Source organism: Doryrhamphus excisus, chromosome 12 (assembly GCF_030265055.1).
Source record: "Doryrhamphus excisus isolate RoL2022-K1 chromosome 12, RoL_Dexc_1.0, whole genome shotgun sequence".
NCBI lineage: Eukaryota > Metazoa > Chordata > Actinopteri > Syngnathiformes > Syngnathidae > Doryrhamphus > Doryrhamphus excisus.
Genome location: NC_080477.1, coordinates 7,627,897 through 7,650,162, shown reverse-complemented (window position 1 = coordinate 7,650,162; position 22,266 = coordinate 7,627,897). Strand labels below are relative to the sequence as shown.

At 40.1% G+C, this 22,266-nt stretch overlaps 1 protein-coding gene across 3 annotated transcripts in view; it reads left to right on the top strand.

The window, feature by feature from the left end:
* gpc5a (glypican 5a) overlaps nt 1-22,266 on the top strand; it is a 131,174-nt gene that overhangs the window by 13,759 nt on the left and 95,149 nt on the right. The window contains exons 1-5 of one of the 3 annotated variants that reach the window (XM_058089689.1): nt 15,802-16,329; nt 17,425-17,876; nt 17,959-18,192; nt 18,965-19,083; nt 19,243-19,368. In XM_058089689.1, coding sequence (XP_057945672.1) covers nt 16,275-16,329; nt 17,425-17,876; nt 17,959-18,192; nt 18,965-19,083; nt 19,243-19,368 — 986 coding nt within the window. In that variant the 5' untranslated portion in view covers nt 15,802-16,274. Of the gene's footprint in view, nt 1-15,801; nt 16,330-17,424; nt 17,877-17,958; nt 18,193-18,964; nt 19,084-19,242; nt 19,369-22,266 lie in introns of those variants that run through there. The other 2 variants (XM_058089690.1, XM_058089688.1) reach the window with 2 other exon arrangements.

The window sequence follows — 22,266 nt, the reverse complement described above, 5'->3', positions numbered from 1 at the left end:
CCATGAAAATGGATGGATGGATTAATCCAGTCATGATCCAATACCGATCTGTTTTTTTTTTTTTCCAACTTGAATGATTTAAAGCGGAAGCTCATGACTTGATCCTGGAACCTCATCCTGAGGTTAATGTTTGCATGGAATGCAGTAAAACTTGGAACCAACTGTGATGATCACTTAACTTTTATAGCACCATAATTTAGCAAGCACTCAAAATGATCCAGCACTTTGCTTTAATGAGCAAATGACCTGTTTATTTCCTTAATGCATCTGACATACTTTGTCTTTTTGAGTGAACGCTATAGCGTAGTATTCACCACCCCTCTCATGCTTCATCGCAGCCTTTCTTGGCAATCACAGCTTCACTACTAATCAGTGCTTGAATCATCAGGCTGGCCTATGCCAGTCATTCATCCATTTTTTTTTTATACCGCTTGTCCTTATCGGAATGGTGCATGTCTGAGCTGACTGGTCAACCAAAGGGCCCATATTAACAAATTAACAAACTTATGAATAACTGGTGTTTGGAGGAGAAAACTAATGCAAGCAATTGGAGAACATGCATCCAATGGAGATTCACCCCACCAGGTACGAAGCACCTGATGAAAGAAATGATCTGAGGCTGTTATAGGTGTAATGACCAAGTCAATGTTCAAGTCTTAACCACAGTTATGTCCGTGGCATCATGATATTGTCTGCAATAAGAGCACTCACTCAGGTTTGTCTGGTTGTGAGATAAATAGTTGAGTATTTTGAATATGTTGAGTGCTTGGGTGGATTTGTTTGAAATGCAGGTTTGAGTCACACAGCTGCCCTTCGCTCTTTTGTACAGGACCTTTCATTTGGCCGCCTCTTTGTGCACCGGGCCTACAGACGTGCCTTCTTTTGTTGTCACTACCTCCAAGCAGAGTGTGTGTATATGAGCGCATGTGTGTGCCCCATCCAAAGCGGGGGCCTCCTTGAGATTCCCACATGAATTTGGGCTCGGCTTTGTGGATAGTCGATCCAGGGGAGGACAGAGAGTGAAGAAGAATGAGCGACCGATGGAGAGAAGGTTTGGGAGGACGCCAGATCCTATTGAAAGTCTTTGCACAGTGTTTGAAGTCAGAGGATGAGGATTTAGGGGGAAGCTGGATTATTCGGTAAATAGCCTTCTAAAATCCAACCGTTTGGGCGACTTCAGTGAAACAAACTAGTCAGGCTCACCACAGCTCTTCCCATTCCTTCTATCTTCCAGCCACAGAGCATCACTTGTCTAATCACACGTTCGTGTCACTTAATGACATGCAGTCTTATTTTCATTTGCTTGTGGGCAAGAACATGCCCACAAACATGTTTATTTTAGCTCAGCTTTGTAGCGCCACAGAAATCCAAAGTATGCAAATTGTAGTTTTATGTTGTTGTTTCCCATAAATATCTCTTAAATGCCTGCCGTCTTTATCTGATTTTTGCCAAATCCAAACAATACTAGATAGATTAATCAGGTGCTTTGGTGCTTTGATACTTTGATCCCAACAATCAGTGATTTATAAAGGAAAATCTTGAAAATTATAAGGGGTGCCCAAACTTTTTCATACAGTAAACCTCGGATATATCGGAAATTCGCTCACAACGGACAGATAAAAAAGAACCATTTTTTCTGTAATGCATTTCTAATAAAAATTCATTGCATATATCGGATTTTTTATAACGGATTTCGCCTATTTCGGACAAAATCTCCAGTCCCGTTCCAATGCATTTCCATTAAATTTCCCTCGCATATATCGGATGGCCGCATCGTGGCGCTCCGATTCGCCGAATCGTGACAGGCCGCTATACGACGTCATTTGCAGCGTTTGCAGCGTTGCCTGCGCGTCCAGGTACATTGGAAACATAGTCAAGGAAGTGCCTTTTTATAACAGATAATATACGATTTACGCATATACCGGATATAAATCCGATATATGCGTAAAACGGACATTTTCCGGTATACACATATAACGGATTTCGCTTATATCAGACAAAACCAGTGGGAACAATTGAATCCGATATATCCGAGGTTTACTGTACAACTGTATAAAGAGGAAAGCAAAAAAAGCAACATAATTGCTCTTTTTTGTTGTTAGGCAAAGTTCACAGGGCTCAATCCTTACTAGGGCTGCAACGATTATTCAAATAATTTGAATACCTTAATTAGAAAAATCGCTTACGTCACCAATACGCGTACGTCACCCACGCAAAAGACCAAGTAGCAGATTGAAGAGGCTTGAGAAAGCGACAAGGCAATGAACAACGGCTAAACACCGTGACTTGTATCCATTGGAACGCAGCACTTACACACCAAAATAGCAGTCCCCTCCTGATTGGCTGTCGCCGCTGTGCAGCAACAATGAAATCCCGCTTGTTGCTGGTGTGGCTGATGGATAAAACAACCATGCAGTAAGATGCACACACCTTTCACAATTGTCACCTATGGTATTTGAAGCCGCTACCTTGTGTAGGTTATGTAGAAAAGTCACTCCGGTTGTGCCATGAAGTCCATTGTGGAAATATCTCGCCATTATTATTAATCATAATAATAATTATTATTAAATGGGAATTATTCAAAACTTGTTTACCAGTAAACTTTTTGATAATATTAAATATTGATGCATGTTTTCTGGCCTTTTTTGCACAGCTTGGTTTTGTACCCAAAGTGAGTAGTATTTTTAAGATTAAGATATGCCTTTATTCGTCCCTCAGTGGGGAAATTTGTATAAATTTTATTTTTTCTTGTAAATTTATTATTGCTCTTTAACCAAGTAAAAAAACATTCTTGATTAATCAACAAAAATTTTGGTAGAATAATCGATACTAAAATATTTGATTGCTGCAGCCCTAATCCTAACTCTCCCATAGGCTATTAATAATACTGACATGTGCCAGTCCCGCCCACTAGGCTCTTTGAATGGAGCTTATGGTGCTGTTATGGTGTATGAATCACCCAAAAGAGGAAATCAGAAAATTCTTTATTTATACATTATATAGAATTCAAAGAAAGCTCTTGATCTGGTTGATTCGCCACCATGCAAAGTTGCCACTGCATTCCAGGTTACTGCCATGCCCTAATGATACCACACACACACACACATATACTACAATATCCAATTTACAGCCACCCACTGCATGGAGATGAGCTCTAAAAATACACACACTTGTCAGCATTTTACATGGCTTGTCTCCCATGGGTGCGTTTGAAATGGAGATTTATAGCTGCTGGTACTTGTCTTTAAGCCATTTTTTAGATGAGATGATACAGCTTGCTCCTAAACCATAACCTGATTTTTATGACATCTTTTATGCCCTTTTTAGAGATTTACTGAGTTATGTTGAGTAGTGCAGAATGATATGCCAGTGTCATGTTTGTGCAGTCACGTCGACGAGGCAGCTAACATTTTTTTTTGTAAGGAAAAGCAATGATTGAGCTGCCCACGGAAACCATGTGTGCTCTATTTGGTGGTTTGGTGCTAAAACCCAAACCCATAACAGGCTTTCCTTCTTAAAATAAGGCCAGGCATCACTCTTGTACATCACATAGAGAAAAAGATCTTTATTTCAGGTTTTTTAAGAAAAGGTTCCGGAACACTTCTCCTGAACTCTCCGAATTCTGATTTAGAAATCGCTTCCTCGGTCAGTTAGAAGGAAGGGAATATTTCCTTTCAGGGATTATTGTGTCGTCTGACTGATGAAATCCTAGACACACCAAGCCTTGTGTGTGCTCCCCTATTTCAGCGGTTCCCCCTCATCCTGTCATTCTCTACATGGTACATAATGGCATAATTGTCCTGCTTATCAACAACATCCTGGCATGTGTGGCTCATGAATTTTTACAGCGAGTGGGTTACTACTGTTTTCAAATCCTTTTCTCATTTCTACATTAGATTGGATTGATTTATCTTGTTGATGGAACAAGTTTGTTTTTGCAGCATCATTACTCCCCTAAAAGAAGCATGAAGTCACATAGATTCCTATTTATTTTTTTAATGCTTGGTGGCGTGGGACTCCGATACACTGCATAAATGTGTGAATGAGTTTCTTTCATGGCTATATCATCATCGTGGTAATGTCACAACATTGATAGTTGAAGTGAAAAATTCAGTTTTCACAGTGAAACCTCAATTTTCATCATTAATTCCTTCCAAAAGTTGTGAAAAAACAAACAAACATAAGTAAACCACGCACATTTTTCCCATAGAAAATAATGCAAATTCAACGAATCCCTTCAAGGCACCCCAAAATATGAACAAAAATACATTCCATAGAGTATGATTATAGTTTTAGATTATAGTTTTACCAGACCCCACCGTGATGAGTCAAGTTGGATTACTTTTTTCTAAATGGAATATTTTTGCAGCGAGTTGTGAGATCATTTAAAACTTCATTGTTCTACAATCTGGTGCTATATTTGGGACATTACAGTAACGCTACTGTCACTTAGTGATGAGTCAGTGTTGAATACCACATATTGTCACAGCCGGTATGACATCATACGTGACTATCTATGACCATGTTTATTGCTTAGTTCTGGTTGTCATGCTCTTATTTTGTTATACTTCCTGTTCCATTCAGTTTTCATCTGTTTTTAACTTTTGTTCCAACCCATCTTCCTTTCATTTGTATATGATTATTTAGTTCAAGCTTTGGCATCGGTCCTACGTCGGTGCATTATATGTATTATTGGTGCTTCAATGCTTCAAAGGGCTGGATCCTTATTTCTGCTTTACACACACGCATGCACACACACACTTTGGCTTTGTGAAGGGAAAGTGGGCAGGAGACAGTGGCTATAGACTTGATGCTGCAATGGGGACGGAGCTGATCAGCGAAGGGGATGGGTCCAAGCATTGGGATACACCGATACAGTATTTTTTTCACTGATATCGGCCGATACTGATTGATAGCTGATCGATCGGAGCACCCCAATTTTTGTCACAAAGAGCCCTTCCTTGTTAGCATCCCATTAGTTAGCTGACAAAATGGTAACTAGAACTGGAAGTCAACCACATTATGTTGCCTGTTTATGATGTCATCAGTGGTTGCTTCTCAAAAATGGTAAGACAAATTTTTACAATTATAGTTTTCCATGTCAAAATCAATTCTCTATGCGTAGAACTGAAAGGACATTTGAGGTGTTTTTTATATTCATTTAAGGTGCGACTGTTCCCAAAAACACATGTGGCATTGAGATCAACCACCACCACCTTCCTGTTTTCCCAGTACTTATTTCTTGAATTCAATAGTGTTACTCACTTTCTTGTGAAATGCTGAGACTGCAACTTTCTTGGATCTATTTTGGATCATTGAGGTAATTGCTCTACCTGCCCACACACACACACGCAAAACTTAAATAATTAATTAATTCATTTTCTGCCGCTTTTCCTCACAAGGGTCGCGGGGGGTGCTGGAGCCTATCTCAGCTGTCTTTGGGCGAGAGGCGGGGTACACCCTGGACCGGTCGCCAGCCAATCACAGGGCACATATAGACAAACAACCATTCACACTCACATTCATACCTATGGACGATTTGGAGTGGCCAATTAACCTAGCATGTTTTTGGAATGTGGGAGGAAACCGGAGTACCCGGAGAAAACCCACGCATGCACGGGGAGAACATGCAAACTCCACACAGAGATGGCCGAGGGTGAAGGGTGGAATTGAACCCTGGTCTCCTAGCTGTGAGGTCTGCGCGCTAACCACTCGACCGCCGTGCCGCCACTTAAATAATTGTTATTTATTTGTAATTATTTTAATTATTTGTACAAATTACTGTTTACGCTGTACATTGTTCATATTTGATGTCATCTATTTATTCACCACATTATTATTTATTATTTATTATTTATTATTTATTATTTATTATTTATTATTTATTATTTATTATTTATTATTTATTATTTATTATTTATTATTTATTATTTATTATTTATTATTTATTATTTATTATTTATTATTTATTATTTATTATTACAGGCAAGCCAGGCAACAACATTTCATTGGCAATTTCACCGCTGTGTTATTGTGCAATGACAATAAAGAAAGTCTATGTCAATGTACGATAACCGAGACAGTGTATGAAAACTGGACCCAAATTTGGGCAAATTTTTTTGTCTAAAAACAAAACATATGAAAATGAGGGCATTTGAAAACCGAGGTTCCACTGTACTAAATGAGAGGACATATGAGGACATATTTGATATATTGTAGTGGAAGCAGTTGTGAATATTGTTCAATTGGAAAAAATCTAAGACTTGGGGGAGGTATTTTCATAAGTAATGACCTGGTACATTGGGAGCATAGGTAAAAGAATAACCTTTTTTTAATTTTTTTTAATGAAGGAGTACATTTCAATCCGATTTCAAAACCAGGCGAACTTGTGTTAACATTATGAGGCTGTGTTTTCTTTACCCTTTATAATGTATCAGGAAATGTTCACTGACCTGTTTGTATTGCCAAGTTCAGCAGAGTAATTAGCGGCGTGCTGCGTGCACTATGCCTGCTTTACAGACCCACCACTTCTTCAGTCACAGGAAGGCCTCAGCAGCCTCACACAGAGCCACCTTTGAAAACTAATGAATGCTTTATTATGATATTCTTCATTTTCACTGTGGCAGCTCTCCCTTTGGGATCTTTTGTGTGTATGCGTGAAGGGTTTCTGAGTTTTTTTTTGTTGGATCATATATTTACAAACCCTGACCTGTATTTCTTCATGTATAAGATGTTTGACCTGCATGTACCAGACACACACGCACACACACTTCTCGACAAGAAGCTCTTGTGTCCTGCTTTATTGACCCCCTCTGCTTCTTTTCCTGAACGGCATATTAAAGGCTATGTTCACAGCCGAGCTCTGTGCTCTTTGAAGTGATTGAAAGCTGCAACTGATCCTCAAATATTGACTTTTAAGCCTCGTGGAGGAGGAGAGCAGCAGGGTGGAAAGATGGAGAGCAAAAGGACAAAGACTGATAAAGAGAGGAGTATTGTTTTGTTGTTAGTCAGGTGGGTCCGTTCAGATTTATGACAACTCTGGCTGTATCCTTATCAGTGGCAAATGTGTTTTACTGATGTGAAAGAGGAAGCTCTTCCTCTGTGTGAGTTAGAAGAACACGTCTGCAACACCTCTATGCAGGCTATGAAACAATACCCTCTTTATTGAAACTGCATATCCCATGGCTCTCAATATGTCTTCGTTATTTGTAGGTCACTTTCTTGGTCATTCAAGCAGGGGGTCGAACAATCCCGTCTGTCTGCAACCTCTTTTTTTTTAACTCAGGCAGATTTGGACTTACAGTATTTTGTTTTTCATGTTTTGCTCCCACTCCTCCTTCAAACATGTTTGCACATGTCTCAGCACCAACAAACACACCACACAGAATGGTCTCAGTCTTTCAGGCTGTTTTGTTTGTAAATCAGTGGTTGCAGGAACACGGAGCGTTCTCAACACACACTTTCTGCATTGTGTCTGCGTTCTGAAAGGATGTGGTCGTGCCAGTTTGTGCATATAATAATCTCTATCCTCTTATCTCTTGTCTTCTCTACCTTACAGTATGTCAGCATGCAGGTCTAGTTCGTTTCAGTTCCTTACATTCGTAACACAAAAGTGGTCTTATCAGGATAACAGACAGCAACTACCAAACCAAAGACAATTCGTAATGAAGCCACAACAGAAAGAGCACGAATGAAATTAGAAGCAGGTGCGTGAAAAGAGCAGGAGCAAGGAAAACGGAAGGGAACAACAAAGGAACTGGTTACCAAAATAAGGGCATGGAAACCGGAACAGAGGCAAATAAGGAAACTTAAGAGTTGTCACGAGGGGGGTGAAGCCCGCTTGGAAACCTCATATTAAAAATATACAACATAAGGTGGCCAGAAATATTTCAGTATTGAACAAAGCAAAATTTGTTCTCAATTGGAAATCACTCCACACTCTTTATTGCTCTCTGGTTCTACCATATCTTACTTATCGAGTGGAAATATGGGCTAATAACTATAAAAGCAATCTTCACTCGCTAAATGTACTGCAAAAAAGGTCAGTAAGGATAATTCATAATGCCGCCTACAGAGAACATACTAACTCCTTATTTCTAAAATCACAAATACTTCAACTTGCTGATATAGTTCATCTTCAAACAGCTAAAATAACACATAAGGCTAAAATAACCAATTCCCTAAAAATGTCATCCAATACTTCTCTACAAGAGAGGAGAAATATGATCTCAGGGAAGAACTACATTTGAAACACTTCTATGCTAGGACTACGTTAAAAAGCCATAGCATTTCAGTATGTGGAATCAAACTATGGAATGGATTGAGTAAGGACCTCAAACAATGCACAACGATGAGCCAATTCAAGAAACAATACAAGCAGTTGATGTTTGCTAAATACAAGGATGAAGAGTCTTGAACCAGTCATGATGTGCTATATATATCACTATATTGACACTTACTATGGTACCCATTATGTCATTGGATGCTCATATCACCTTGTACTTCGGTACGAGGTACATTATTAAAAAAAACAAAAAATACCTTAAACTGTATTATGGAAAGCAGGAAGTGAACAAATGTAACAGTTACTGATTGTAAAAGTACCAGATGGAGGGGTAGGATTTAATAAGCTTTGCTTCTTCCTACTCCTTTTGGACATGTGGAACTGTGAACTGATTATGTGATGCACTCAATTGTAATCTGATGCATGTTCAAATGAAATAAAACCATTACCATTACATAAAAACACATTCACTAGCAGTTAGTATGTGCATTTTTGTCGAGGTCTGAAAACGCAATCACAGGGGAGCATATTATCGCTATATTCCAACCCCGGCACTGCATGCGCAGTAGGAACCGAGATAAAAGGTGTGTAGGCTGCTTACTTATCTATTCGTCAGTGCTAATGAGACATTTTCTCACTATCTGACCTTATTAACTACTGTTTTTTCAGCCTGCATTATTGGGGCATGTCCTGTCATGTTGGCAACTTGCATGAGTGTGCTTCATTCACAAATTATGTTGGTTGAAAGGACAAGAATGTTTTAAGGTTTTTCATGCTTTCAGTCTGCAGAAATATCAACTAATTCCTCTCCATGTGAAGGAGAAGCGGCTGTACTCTGAGCTCCTCCCGGAGGACCGATCCCTTCATCTGATCTCTTAGGGTGCATTCAGCTCCCCTATGGAGGAAACTCATTTCAGCCGATTGTATCCGCAATCTTGTTCTTTCGGTCATGACCCAAAGCTCATGAGCATAGGTGAGGGTGGGAACACAGATTGACCGGTAAATTGAGAGCTTTGCCTTCCCGGCTCAGCTCTCTTTTCACCACGACGGTCCAGTACAGTGGCCGCATTACTGCAGATGCTGTCCCGATCCGCCTATCAACCTCACCTGAACTCCTCCACCTGGGGAGGAAAGCATGCAGTACAGATGTACAATAGCAGTTCCCGCAGCCTATTGAATGCCGCTGTGCTTCTCTGTTGTGGTCACAGCCATTCAGAAAGAATTAATCATTAATAGCAACCATCTTTTCAGCTGTTGGCATTTGAGCTCTGAAAAAACTGATGCGTCAAATAAAAGTTTATCTGATGTTGATGTGAGCTCTGTAGTGAACCGGACTTGCATGTGTTTTTGTGTGTGTGCACCAATCCAGGTCCAGATATTAACATTTTAAAATGATTAAAAAAATAACTGGAGAAATAAGAAACACTTACAGAATATGGTTTTGTATAATATTTGATGCCTACCATAAAAAAATAAACAGAAAACTGTCCCCCTCTAGTGGACAAAATAACAAACAGCATGCCATGAACCTTTTCCTGCTATAAACTCAATAGACCAGGGGTCTCAAACTCAATTTACTTAGGGGCCACTGGAGGTAGGGTCTGGGCAAGGCTGGGCCGCATCAGGGTTCCCAAAAAAAAAACGCATTTATTAAAAACAGAAAAATATACAAACTTTTTCAGTGCTTTAGTTCCGATTTTCTACAATAAAAGCTCTGATAAAACATTCCACTGTTCTCAGATATCTTAATTTTTATTTTTCTGCACAAAATAAGATGAAAAAAAATAAACAAATCAAGAATAAAGAAAATCAATCAATCAGTAATAAATAATTATAATGATAATAATAAAACGACAAATAATAAAAACTTAAGAAACCACATATAGTTGGTGGGTAGACAAATTATTTTTTTCAGATTAAAATGAACAAAGCATTATTAGAGCCCTGTAGACATGACAAAACACGACTATAGTCACATTTATACTCTTTTTATTTACAACATATTGCGCAACTGCAGGGTCTTGAGACACATGCTAACTCGCAAACTAGAGAGCTAGCGACCTAAACGGTAGCCTCCAAGTTTTTTCCTTTAAACTAGCCAAACACTTACCACTTCCACACGGATAGGGAGGATAACTATTAACAGTTATTTAACCTTTAATATGAACATTAATCAAACGTAATAATTTTTTTCTGGGTACATGATACCATACAGCATCCATATCAAACTTGCGCGGGCCGCACTAACATTAAACTTTCATATCAAGGCGGGGGCCTCAAACTAGTGTCCTGTGGGCCACATTTGGCCTGCGGGCCGCATGTTTGAGACCCCTGTAATAGACAGTGTTTGTATCCATTACCAACCAGTCCAGGGTGTACCCCGCCTCTCGTCCGAAGTCAGCTGGGATAGGCTCCAGCATACCCCCGCAACCCCAATGAGGCTAAACGGCATAGAAAATAAATGAATGGATGGATGCATCTATTACAAAAGCTGAATCAAATATTTGTCTTTTACTTTTGACACTGTTAGAGGTATTTATTTAAAATTATATTGACATTATTGTGACTGAACATGGTGAATTATTGTTTGTCTATATGTGCCCTGTGATTGGCTGGTGACCAGTACCCAGCCTCTAACCCAAAGTTAGCTGGAATAGTTCTTTTGATAGAGCTTTTTTATCTCATTATATTGTGCCTGTGTTCTACTCTTTGTTTTCACTGTAATTCTTTCTGATCTGTGTGCTTGTATTCATGTTTAAATACAGAAAAGCGAGTAAGTAAGCATTAGCACATGACACAGGGGGGGTAGAGAAATAGAAATACTTTTCCGCCTTTCACTGCCAACTGCCAGAAGTCTTGACCTTAAGTGTAACTCATCATCGGATTAGCTCACACTGTCACAGTTAACGAGATCATCCTACTTGGAAAAAAAGAGTGCATCATTTATGGGAGGCAGGAAGAAAATGGGATCAAACGTGAAAGCCTTTTAGATGTGGAGAAAAGCTACCATACATTCTTTCAACTGAACGGGTTGTGTAATTGGCATTAAAAGCCAATGGGCCTGGATGATGGCTGATGATACTCAAGAGGGGTTTTTCAACCAATTTTTAGGGACATGTGTCAATCAGAGCGATAAAGGCTGTGTTTTGACTGTTAATAAAGAGCAAAGAACACACTAATACGCTCTTTCCCAAATGCAATGGATTATTTACCTCACATTAGCCATGATACCAGCTGGATTAACCATCCAGCTGCTTGTTAAATGAAGCCGATCCATAAAAGTCTGTACTTTCTGTCATGCTGGCTCAGCCTTCTTTCTGTTCCCCTGCTGTCAGAAATACAAACATGTCTGCTTCCTTCTTATCAGTCAGGTCATTGACACTCAGAACAAACACACAAGACAGCTACACTCGTTGATGTGGTGTCTGTCTGCATTCGGAAGCAACACACTTACTCCAAACCAAGATTGAGTAAGGTCTATTTATGCATTTTTTTTTTTACTGATATCAATATGAAATGAAACCCTGCACGTCACCCTATAACCATTCATTCATTCATTTTCTACCGCTTTTCCTCACGAGGGTCGTGAGGGTGCTGGAGCCTATCCCAGCTGTCTTCGGGCGAGAGGCGGACTGGTTGCCAGCCAATCACAGGGCACATATAGACAAACAAACATTCACACTCACATTCATACCTATGGACAATTTGGAGTCGCCAATTAACCTAGCATGTTTTTGGAATGTGGGAGGAAACCGGAGTACCCGGAGAAAACCCACGCATGCACAGGGAGAACATGCAAACTCCACATAGAGATGGCCGAGGGTGGAATTGAACCCTGGTCTCTCGCGCTAACCACTTGACCGCCGTGCCGCCCACCCTACAACCAATGCTTCTCAATTAGTGGGATGCATGCTTGCATGCTTGTTCAGTTTCTCAGTAGTATTTGAAAGTGAGGATGGGGGCGGGGCGGATTTGACCCCCAGTGGGACCATGACAAAAATGAATTGAGAACCACTGCCCGGAAATACACTTAAATTGACACCTAAATTGACTTTAAAGGGGACCTATTCCCACTTTTAAAATGTTGTATTCTGGTATTAAATGATGCTAAAGTTTCAGATAATGAGGTTTAGGCATCCCAAGTTTGGGAAGGCTCAGTTTTTCTAACACTGCCGTGCCTTGTGAGAAGTCACAGGCTCCATCCAGCCGGTGACTTCCTTATATGGGCCCGCCCAGGTACATACAAGCTGTTAGCTGTACAAGCTGAGTGGGAGCAATCACAGTGGAGAGGGCGTGCCCGGAGGCGAATAAATTAGATTGTTTTGGAAAGCCAAGGAAATACAGCTGGAATAGGTACAGAGGAGTTCAATGTAGACCTACCAACATGTACAAATTTATAGTACTCAGTATGCAATTTGACTCTTGAACATACTTGCATGCTCTCCCTGGTTTACGTTCAGTCTGTACAGTACAGATAAATGAATTATTACAGGAGAATCGGAATGTTGGTCCCGGTTCCCATCGATAATTTATGCTTGATGCTTGGCGCCCAACCCTAGTTTATTGTGATGTTGAACTGTTCTGCATCACACAATGTACAGTACAACAGCGTGATGTTATCTCTCCAAGGGAAAGCCAAAGGAATTTATTAAATTCAACCAACAATTTGATATTTTACTTATTACATTAATTGCAAAAAATTGTTGAAATGTTTACCTGTCACAATAACCAACAAACTATTATTGGAAGAGTTGGTCCCAGTTGCGTGATTATTCCCCATGACTGTAGTTCTTTCATTGATCGTTAGTGTGAGATAATCAATGTAACTGTAATGAAAATGCGTCAGGTTCAGCAGGAATGGAAGGTCGACTTCAATTTTCTCCAAAACAACAATTTATCACACATTATTCTCACAACTCATCTACATAAACCCCTTCTTTTCCATCCCTCAGTGCATGACGGTCCTCAGGCTTGCCTACAGGCCTCGTTGCTGGCTGATGTCTCCTCCATACATGCACTGCTTCAGTTTCTTTTGGGGAGGGGGGGTATAATTTGAATATCTGGACAGTGTGCGCGTATTGAGACTTGCATAAGAATTATTCTGGTTATTAGTCATGTCTTTTTATGTTTGTCAAAGTGATGAAGTTAGTGAATGACAAGATTAATTTTGGAGGTCATATAAAATACAGGGAAGTTTGTTTGCAAACATATATTTATGGCATTTGACAGGTGAGATTCATTAGCGCTACAGTGTCGTGTGTTTAACTCTGCCTGAGGCACATGCTTTAATCCCTGTGGGACCCTTAGAACTCTACGCCTTTGCTTCATACACCCGCGGCGTGTGATAATCTCAAACTGTATTTCATGAGCATATTTTTCTCTCTCTATTACTGAGACATAAACACAAAAACACAATTTTGAGTTATCACTGCTTCATGGCAGAGGACCTGCAAAGAATTCTGTACAGGTTCTTCTGTGTTTAATGCTGCCAGTTTGAGACAATGTGCTTGCGGGCATGTCAGACTCCACGACTCCCTCATCATAGTGTCTAAATGTACCCTCTCGTCCCTTCCACGCCATTCACAATCTTCACAGCTCCAGGCCTTCACCCTGATGATTGCCTCACAACTCATGATCAGCACATGATGTCAGGGTGGCCATGGCTTAGGTATAAGCTGCAGAAAAACTTAGCAAAAATTGAGTCAGTTGGATAAAGTGCTTTTCTGTTTGTCTAAAAAAAGATGGTAACTCAAATTGTGTATATGAAGTTGCCCCAAATCCTTTGAGTAACATTTTTGATAAATGTTTATCTGTCTGACTGGTTTCATGCTAGATATCCTTGTCCTTTCTCAGTTGGTTTGGGCAATTGGCATGAGCACCAAGTTACCAAGGAAGCAGCAATGCAATTGTTGTAATATACAGAAGAGTATGTCAACCTATTGGAAATCACAGTAGGTCATTTGCCAATATAACACTTAAAACGTAACTAAGAAATATACAATACAACTACCAATTATTAGAAAAAAAAAGAATATGGTCCGCTCTGACTCCAAATTGTCCATAGGTATGAATGTGAGTGTGAATGGTTGTTTGTCTATATATGCCCTGTGATTGGCTGGCGACCAGTCCAGGGTGTACCCCGCCTCTCGCCCGAAGACAGCTGGGATAGGCTCCAGCACCCCCCGCGACCCTCGTGAGGAAAAGCGGTAGAAAATGAATGAATGAATGGTCCGCTCTCTCCCCCGGCAGCCATGTCCAATGAAATGCTTTGCTAGGACAAAAAGCATGATGGAAGCCTTTAAAATAGTTGTTTTTTCATGTTTAACTCACAGGTACATGTATTTTATATTTCTTAGCTAACTTTTTGTGTTAAGTTGCTGTTTGATTATTTTTTGATTACTTGTAAGATGATGTAGCTTCAGAAAGGCTAGTCCAGCTGCATAGTGGCCCATACATTTTTTTGTACCGCTTATCGTCACGAGGGTCGTGGGCATGCTGGAGCCTATCCCAGCTGTCTAAGGGCGAGAGGCACTGTACACCCTGGACTGGTTGCCAACCAATCACAGGGCACATATAGACAAACAACCATTCACACTCACATTCATACCTATGGACAATTTGGAGTCACCAATTAACCTAGCATGTTTTTGGAATGTGGGAGGAAAACATGCAAACTCCACGCAGAGATGCCCGAGCGAAATGGAACTCCTAGCTGTGTGGCCTGTGTGCTAACCACTTGTCCACCGTGCATATGCATAGTGTCCCATTTTCACAAAACAGTCCGTGAGTCAGTATGAAATGCCATTGACAGATTAAAATCTATTTCTTTTGCTGGTAGGGAATCAGGAACTCCAACCACTTGTGCCTGATGGTGGCGTCGTTCGGAATTGCAAACAAATGTGGCTTTGCTAGCACGTAAACTGAGGAGCAAAGCTTGGCGGAGGGCAGAGCATTTATTTAGCTCTACAAATAATGTTTGATTTGATTTATAGGTCAGAAAAGTGGAAAAAAGCATAATACGTAGGTCCCCTTTAAGTTTGGTGCAGGTTGGAACCCAAGATGTGAGGCAGAGGTCTGTGCAGAACAAAGTCTTTGAGATCTTAATGGCAAAAAAAAAATCAAAAGACATCATTCAGAGGCTAGGAAAAAGTTCCACCAAAACTAAGTCCAACACACTGTAAAAAAAATCCAAGTTGACTCAACTTAAAATAATTTGTAACCTCACTGCCTTAAAATTTTGATTAAATCGAGCAAATTATTTCAGGTAATTTCATCTCACAACTAAGTTTCTCCAACTTAAAAGATCAAGTTCTTATTGACTTATTGCTTTGTTTTGGGAATTTTCTTTATTAGGTGAAATAAACAAATATTTTTGTTGTATCAACACTAGAACTCAAGTAATCTCAACTCACTTTTGATTTACTCTAACTAATTAGCTCAAGTAAATTCAACTCACAAATAAATTGAAATTAATTTAAATGATTTGTTAAATAACTTTGTTAATTAACCTGATTTGAAAATGAGTTGAGATGACTTGATTTACATTGTTGATACTAAGCATCGACCGATACATCACAAGCGTCTGAGCATGTGCAAAACCCATCACACTCTTGTACAAGTTGGCCACACCCACATTTCAAAGTAGACTGAACTATTTGATTAGTTGGGAGGATCAAAACCTAACATTTCTAGTTGTCTCAACCTTTTGGCAAAATTTAGTTGACCTGACGCACAAAAATAAGTTGACGGAACTAAAAGCTAAACATTTTTTTTTACAGTGCAGGATGCTGAATACTTGCACAAAAAATGGAGACACAGAAAACGGCATAGCTCGAGCAAGAGACCATTGCTTGCCAGATGAGCAACTGGAACACAACTAGGGAGCGTGTGAGCAAGTATCCAATAAACGGAAGAAATGTCAACGCACTAGCACGTGCTGGAAAAACAACTCTGCATCTTCCTGTTGTAACAGGTGGCTAAAGTAGGCCTAATGGCCAAATCTACCACAGGTGTGTCTCCTTGTCACTCCCCTACGCAGCACTCAGGTGATCTGGGCATACAGAAATACAAATTTAACACACCTTTCTAATTTTGTTATGAGGATGTCATGATTGATTGTATCAAAAGCTTTTATCAGATCCACGAATACCGCAGCTGCACACTTTTTATGATGTATGGTCTATTAGTGATTTGGATTTGTCCAACCTGTTATTGAATAGCAATTATAATTAATAGTCATTTTAAAGAATTGTGTTAATAAGGAGGCTTGTAGGTAGTTTTTAAATTGATTTGTCTACCAGTTTGCAATGCTAAATTTCTGATGCTTCTACGATATAATTGATTACCCTTTTAATAGTTTCCATTACATTCAATTATTGACAATATCAATGATTTCAGTATGATCAGTATGGAATTGGGATTCATTTTTATGGTTTCGTTCCTTTCCTGTCTTGTCCTGAATTTTGGAATTCCTTCTTCCAGTTTTGGGCCAATATTTAACTATTACATTGATTTCATTATTATCTGTGTTTCCAACCGTAAAATAATGAGGGTAGTCTGGTGATACTGTTTAAAATGCCTCAGGTTGTTCTAATGCTGTTTTAATTTATTTTTTTACTATAATATTCCTTCCACTCTTAAAATTGAAGAAGTCATATGTTTTTTCAGCTTCTTTAGTTTGTTGAATGATGAATTTCCTGTATAATGTGTTCTTATTCTTACAGGTATTGTTAAGTCCTTTTGTCATCCATGGCTGGTTGTTTTTCTTTTGCTTCTTGGACATTTGTATCATATCTTGTCTTATGATACATCTGTTGTTTGTTGAGTTTTGTTTGCACTATGTTTTATAGCACTATTTCCAAACTTGGAATGAATTAGCTGCACTTATTTTGGGAAGGGAAGTTATACTGGTTTAATAGTTTGTAGTGAGAGTGTGATTTGTAATTAAGTAATTAATGTCCTCTGTCATCATGTTGTAGTTTCCACAATGATGTTTTGTACTCAGACCGCTCATGGGAATTAAACTGGGATCTTCATTTACTGTTTGGTTCCCTGAATTTGCAAGATGATGACAGATGGGTGTGTGTTGAAGTGATCTGAAGTCTGTCTTTTCTCTCTCCCTGCTGCTATCATTTCCACAGATACATTTGAGGTTCTGATGAGACACGCAGAGAATCACACAACCGCCTTACTCTGGGAGTCGTACGGCAACATGGCTGTTCATATCCAGGGTCCTCTGCGGGAGCTCTTCACTGATATTAGTCTCTTCCTGCTTGGGTCTGAGCTCAACATTGAAGACTCAGTCCAAAGATTTTTTGACACACTCTTCCCACTGATATTTAATCATATCATCAACCCAGGCCTCGGCGACCTATCAGATGAGTGTATAAGTTCATTGAGCCGTGATGTGCGGCCATTTGGCGGGGCACCCAGTTTACTGGCTGATCAGATTGCTCGCTCTGGGGTCTCTGGCAAGGTTCTTCTTCAAGCTTTGTACCTCGGTATTGAGGTGATAAATACGACAGACCACTTGCAACTAACCCGTGAGTGCAGAAAGGCCCTGCTGAAGATGCATTACTGCCCCCACTGCCAGGTAACAGTACACGGCTCTGAAATCTGTACATCGATCTGAATTAATGCAAGCGCAATTGATCTCAAAGTCATTTGCTTCGCAGGGCTTAACCCAATCCAAGCCCTGCATGGGTTACTGTCTCAATGTGATGCGGGGCTGCTTGGCAAGCATGGCTGAGATCGACCTCCATTGGAGGGAGTTTATTCGCTCTCTAGAGGGCTTGTCAGCACGGATGCACGGACCGCAGGATTTGGAGGAAGTTCTTTTGGGAGTTCACACACTGCTTCATGACGCTGTTGGACATGCTCAAAGGAATGGACCCCGTATCTCAGCACAGGTCAGATCCTCATTTGATTTATGCTGTTGTTCTATTTGTGAAGGAGGATAAGTGAGGTTAAAGGGGAACTGCACTTTTTTTTTTTTTAAATTGCCCATCATTCACAATCCTTATGTGAAACATGAACATATATTTACTTCCCTTTTTCTCTGCAACACAAGAAAACAAATTAATTTTAGCTAGCTTACAATGCTGTTATTGGGATACCCCTATTATGACTAAGAAGCCCTCTAAAAAAACCTCCAACAACGTTGCATGGTTTGATATACATGTTGTGATCATGCATTAACATGTACACTGATGATAACATGTCAAAATGATGGTAAAAAAAGAGCAGTTCCCCTTTGTCTGCTGCCAGTCATATATGTGTCTATAATATGTCTATAATATAATATGTCTACATGTGTCTATAATATGTGCCTCAACAAAAATAACAATATCCATTTTACAGCTCTTACATTTAATCTTTTTTCTAATCATTTTCTGCAAGTGTACCTAATGAAGTGTGCAGTTCATGTGGGTATCTGCCTAATAAATGTAATTTAATCCACATAAACAAAGTTCCATCTTAAGTTGCCACATTCATCACTCAAAAAAGGTGACATAATACAGTCTCACTGATTTTCACACACTACCGCCATCTAGTGGTTATGTAGTGACACTATTTTAACACTAGTCAATGTGCAGTCAGGTACAAGTCTGCCATCCTAAATTGCAGTTAGAGATCAATATGAGTAAAATAGTTTCTCGTTCTATGTTCATTGGATAATAGGTGCGCAGATTCTGTGGCCCGGCTGTGCAGACTGTCAATATCCAGCACAGCAGCAGAGAGCCCACCCATCTTAAAACTCCTACTACAGTGCCAGGCGACTCACTTGCTGTCAGGAGAAGGTAATTACATTACATTTCTTCGTAGAAACTATTGTCATAGACTCAAAGGCTAGTATGTTTATACACAACCTAATCTAATGCACAAGCTGTTTTGACTGGTGAGTAGATAGACTGCAGCCTGTTTTACTTCATTTATATTTCATTTTATTGATTTCTTAGAGACTTCCTAAACAGTCTTCGCCTCTACCGGACCTACTACGGCGGCCTGGCGGATCAGCTGTGTGTGAGTGAACTGGCCTCTGATGATGGGCTATCCTGTTGGAATGGAACCGACATTGTGAAGAGGTTTGGTTGACACTTTTACTATCAAAGTTCACAAAAAAGCAGACCTTATTTATGGTAATGGTAATGGTTTTATTTCATTTGAACATGCATCAGATTACAATTGAGTACATCACATAATCAGTTTACAGTTCCACATGTCCAAAAGGAGTAGGAAGAAGCAAAGCTTATTAAATCCTACCCCTCCATCTGAACCTTTGAATTCCGAATTATGCCAAGTCTTAAGGAACACTTTACTTTTGGAATGATTTCTTATTCAAAATGATAGAGATATTTTGGGTTGAAAAGTATCTATAACAGCTGCAATAGCTGCATAAACAATAATTCTCCTTCATCAGAAAAAAAACTTGCTTTTAGAATGAATTACTATTATGGAAAAAGCAATTTGACACAGGTTTTAGCATGATATTGCACGAATAGTGGTGAGCATGTTTCCAGATCCGGCTTTCAATCTTCCTTCCAATCAATCAACATGTCTCTGTAGAGTTGCCCTTCCTTGCGTGGGTTTTTTCTGGGTACAGTGTTTGTTTATATGCACCCGCAACTTCACAGTTTGAATTCCTCAACTTCACTCACATCAACACTTACACCTCCACTGTGCTCTTTTATGTAAGGAGCTGTATAGACAGCCAGTACCACAAAACAAATTTATATTTTTCCCAACAAACAACAACAACAAACCATGGATGACCTGCTCCGAGTTTTACTTAAAGCCAGCAACAAGGCTTTCAAGTACGTAATACACACCAATATAGTGTTGCCAGGACAGAACTGAGAAAAGGGATCAAGGATGCAAAGGCGGCCTACATGGGGAGGATAGAGGGCCACTTTAGCAACTCTGACCTGCAGCATCAACTCGCCCACCAGCAACAACGGTTCATGAGCTCAGGAATTCAACTTCTTCTGTGACTGGTCTGAGAGGGTGGGCATGGAGGCTGGTATGGCATTGGCACCATTGTCAAACAATTAGATGCTTATTCTGTAAGCTGCAGAGAATATTCATGACATCAAGACCGTAATCAGCATGCCCAGATGTTGTACTAGGAATGGTCCGTAACTGGTTGAGCTGGACGAGTTTTTCGACATTTTTAACATCTCTCTGTCCCATTGCTGTGTCCCCACTTGCCTCAAAACACCCACAATAGTACCAGTACCCAAACAGACGGCAGTAACAGGCCATAACGACTAAAGTCCTGTAGTTCCCACACCCATAATGACAAAGTGCCTGGAGAGACTGGTGCTAAAATACATCAAGCATGATTTTTCGCCCATTTTGGACTCTCATCAGTATGCTTACAGAACCAACAGGTTGACGAAGACGCCCTCCCCATCACCTTCCACACTGTACTGCTCCACCTGGAAAAACCAGGAACATATGCACAGTTAATGTTTGGGATTGCAGCTCTGCCTTTAGTACCTCCCAAGCAGACTGTTTGACAACATGTCCGACCTACGTCGTCACCGTAACATCTGTGTATGAATACAGGGCGTTTTAACCAACCGACCGACCACAGCCAGTCAGAATGTACCCCCACCACTCCTCCTCCCTGGATGAGGTGAAGGAGACACAGGCTATCCTGTATTCACTTGGGGCAGAATGGCTCAGTTGCTGGAGTGCTCGTTTCCCAACCTGATCCTCCATCCTCCCATGATCCTGTCAAGTATCCTTGAACCCCCAGTTGCTCCTGATACTCCGTTATTAGTAGGTAAATGTGCCTTTATCGACTTCAGGAGGAAAAAGAATCACCGTCATCCATTGTAGATATGCGGGGAAGATGTGGAGAGGGTACCTGCCATAATTTAAGTTTCTGGGCACACATATTTCAGGGGATCTCGCTTGGTAAAAAAACCCATCCAAACTGCCTGATCAAGGCACAGGAAGTACAACCTGTCAAAACATTTCCTGCTGTCCTTCTACAAGTCCTTTGTCTGAGGTGTCGTGACCTATGACATCCTGTTTTGGTATAGAAGCAACTCTTCAGCAGACAAAAAGGCTCTGTGAGGGGTGAACTCTACCTGCAGTAGTCTTGAATCGATTTTCACCTGCCGTTGTTTCCCAATATCAGACATTATCCTGAAGTACATATATATATATATATATATATATATATATATATATATATATATATATATATACACACCTTATATAATTATTCATTCATTCATTCATTTTCGACTGCTTTTCCTCACGAGGGTCGCAGGGGTGCTGGAGCCTATCCCAGCTGTCTTCGGGCGAGAGGCGGGGTACACCCTGGACTGGTGGCCAGCCAATCACAGGGCACATATAGACAAACAACCATTCACACTCACATTCATACCTATGGACAATTTGGAGTCTCCAATTAACCTAGCATGTTTTTGGAATGTGGGAGGAAACCGTAGAACCCGGAGAAAACCCACGCATGCACGGGGAGAACATGCAAACTCCATCGAATCGAACCCTGGTCTCCTAGCTGTGAGGTCTGCACGCTAACCACTTGACCGCCGTGCCACCCTTATATAATTAGGTAGAAAAAAACATACATAAGTCATACTGGACTACAAGTCGCATTTTTTTGTGGTAATTTATTTTACAAACTACTTGACCAAAACATACATTACATCAGTAAGTGAAGTTCTAACATGAATAAAATAATAGAGAACAGGCTGAATAGGTGTAAGATATGCTAACACAATGGCTATTCAGCTACACAAAAAATAAACATGAACAGAAAAGATGTCCAGTGTTTATATGTAACAAAACAAACAGTTTTAAGTACAGTACCTGTTTTGTTTTCTTCATGGCAGTAAGAGTAGCCTCTGCTTTACGCCTGTCCCGAACAAGTTTCTCAAACTTTTTCTCTGCTGCCCGATTACTGTTTTGAGCTGCACATTTAACTACTTGCAGCTTGTAGTCTGCAG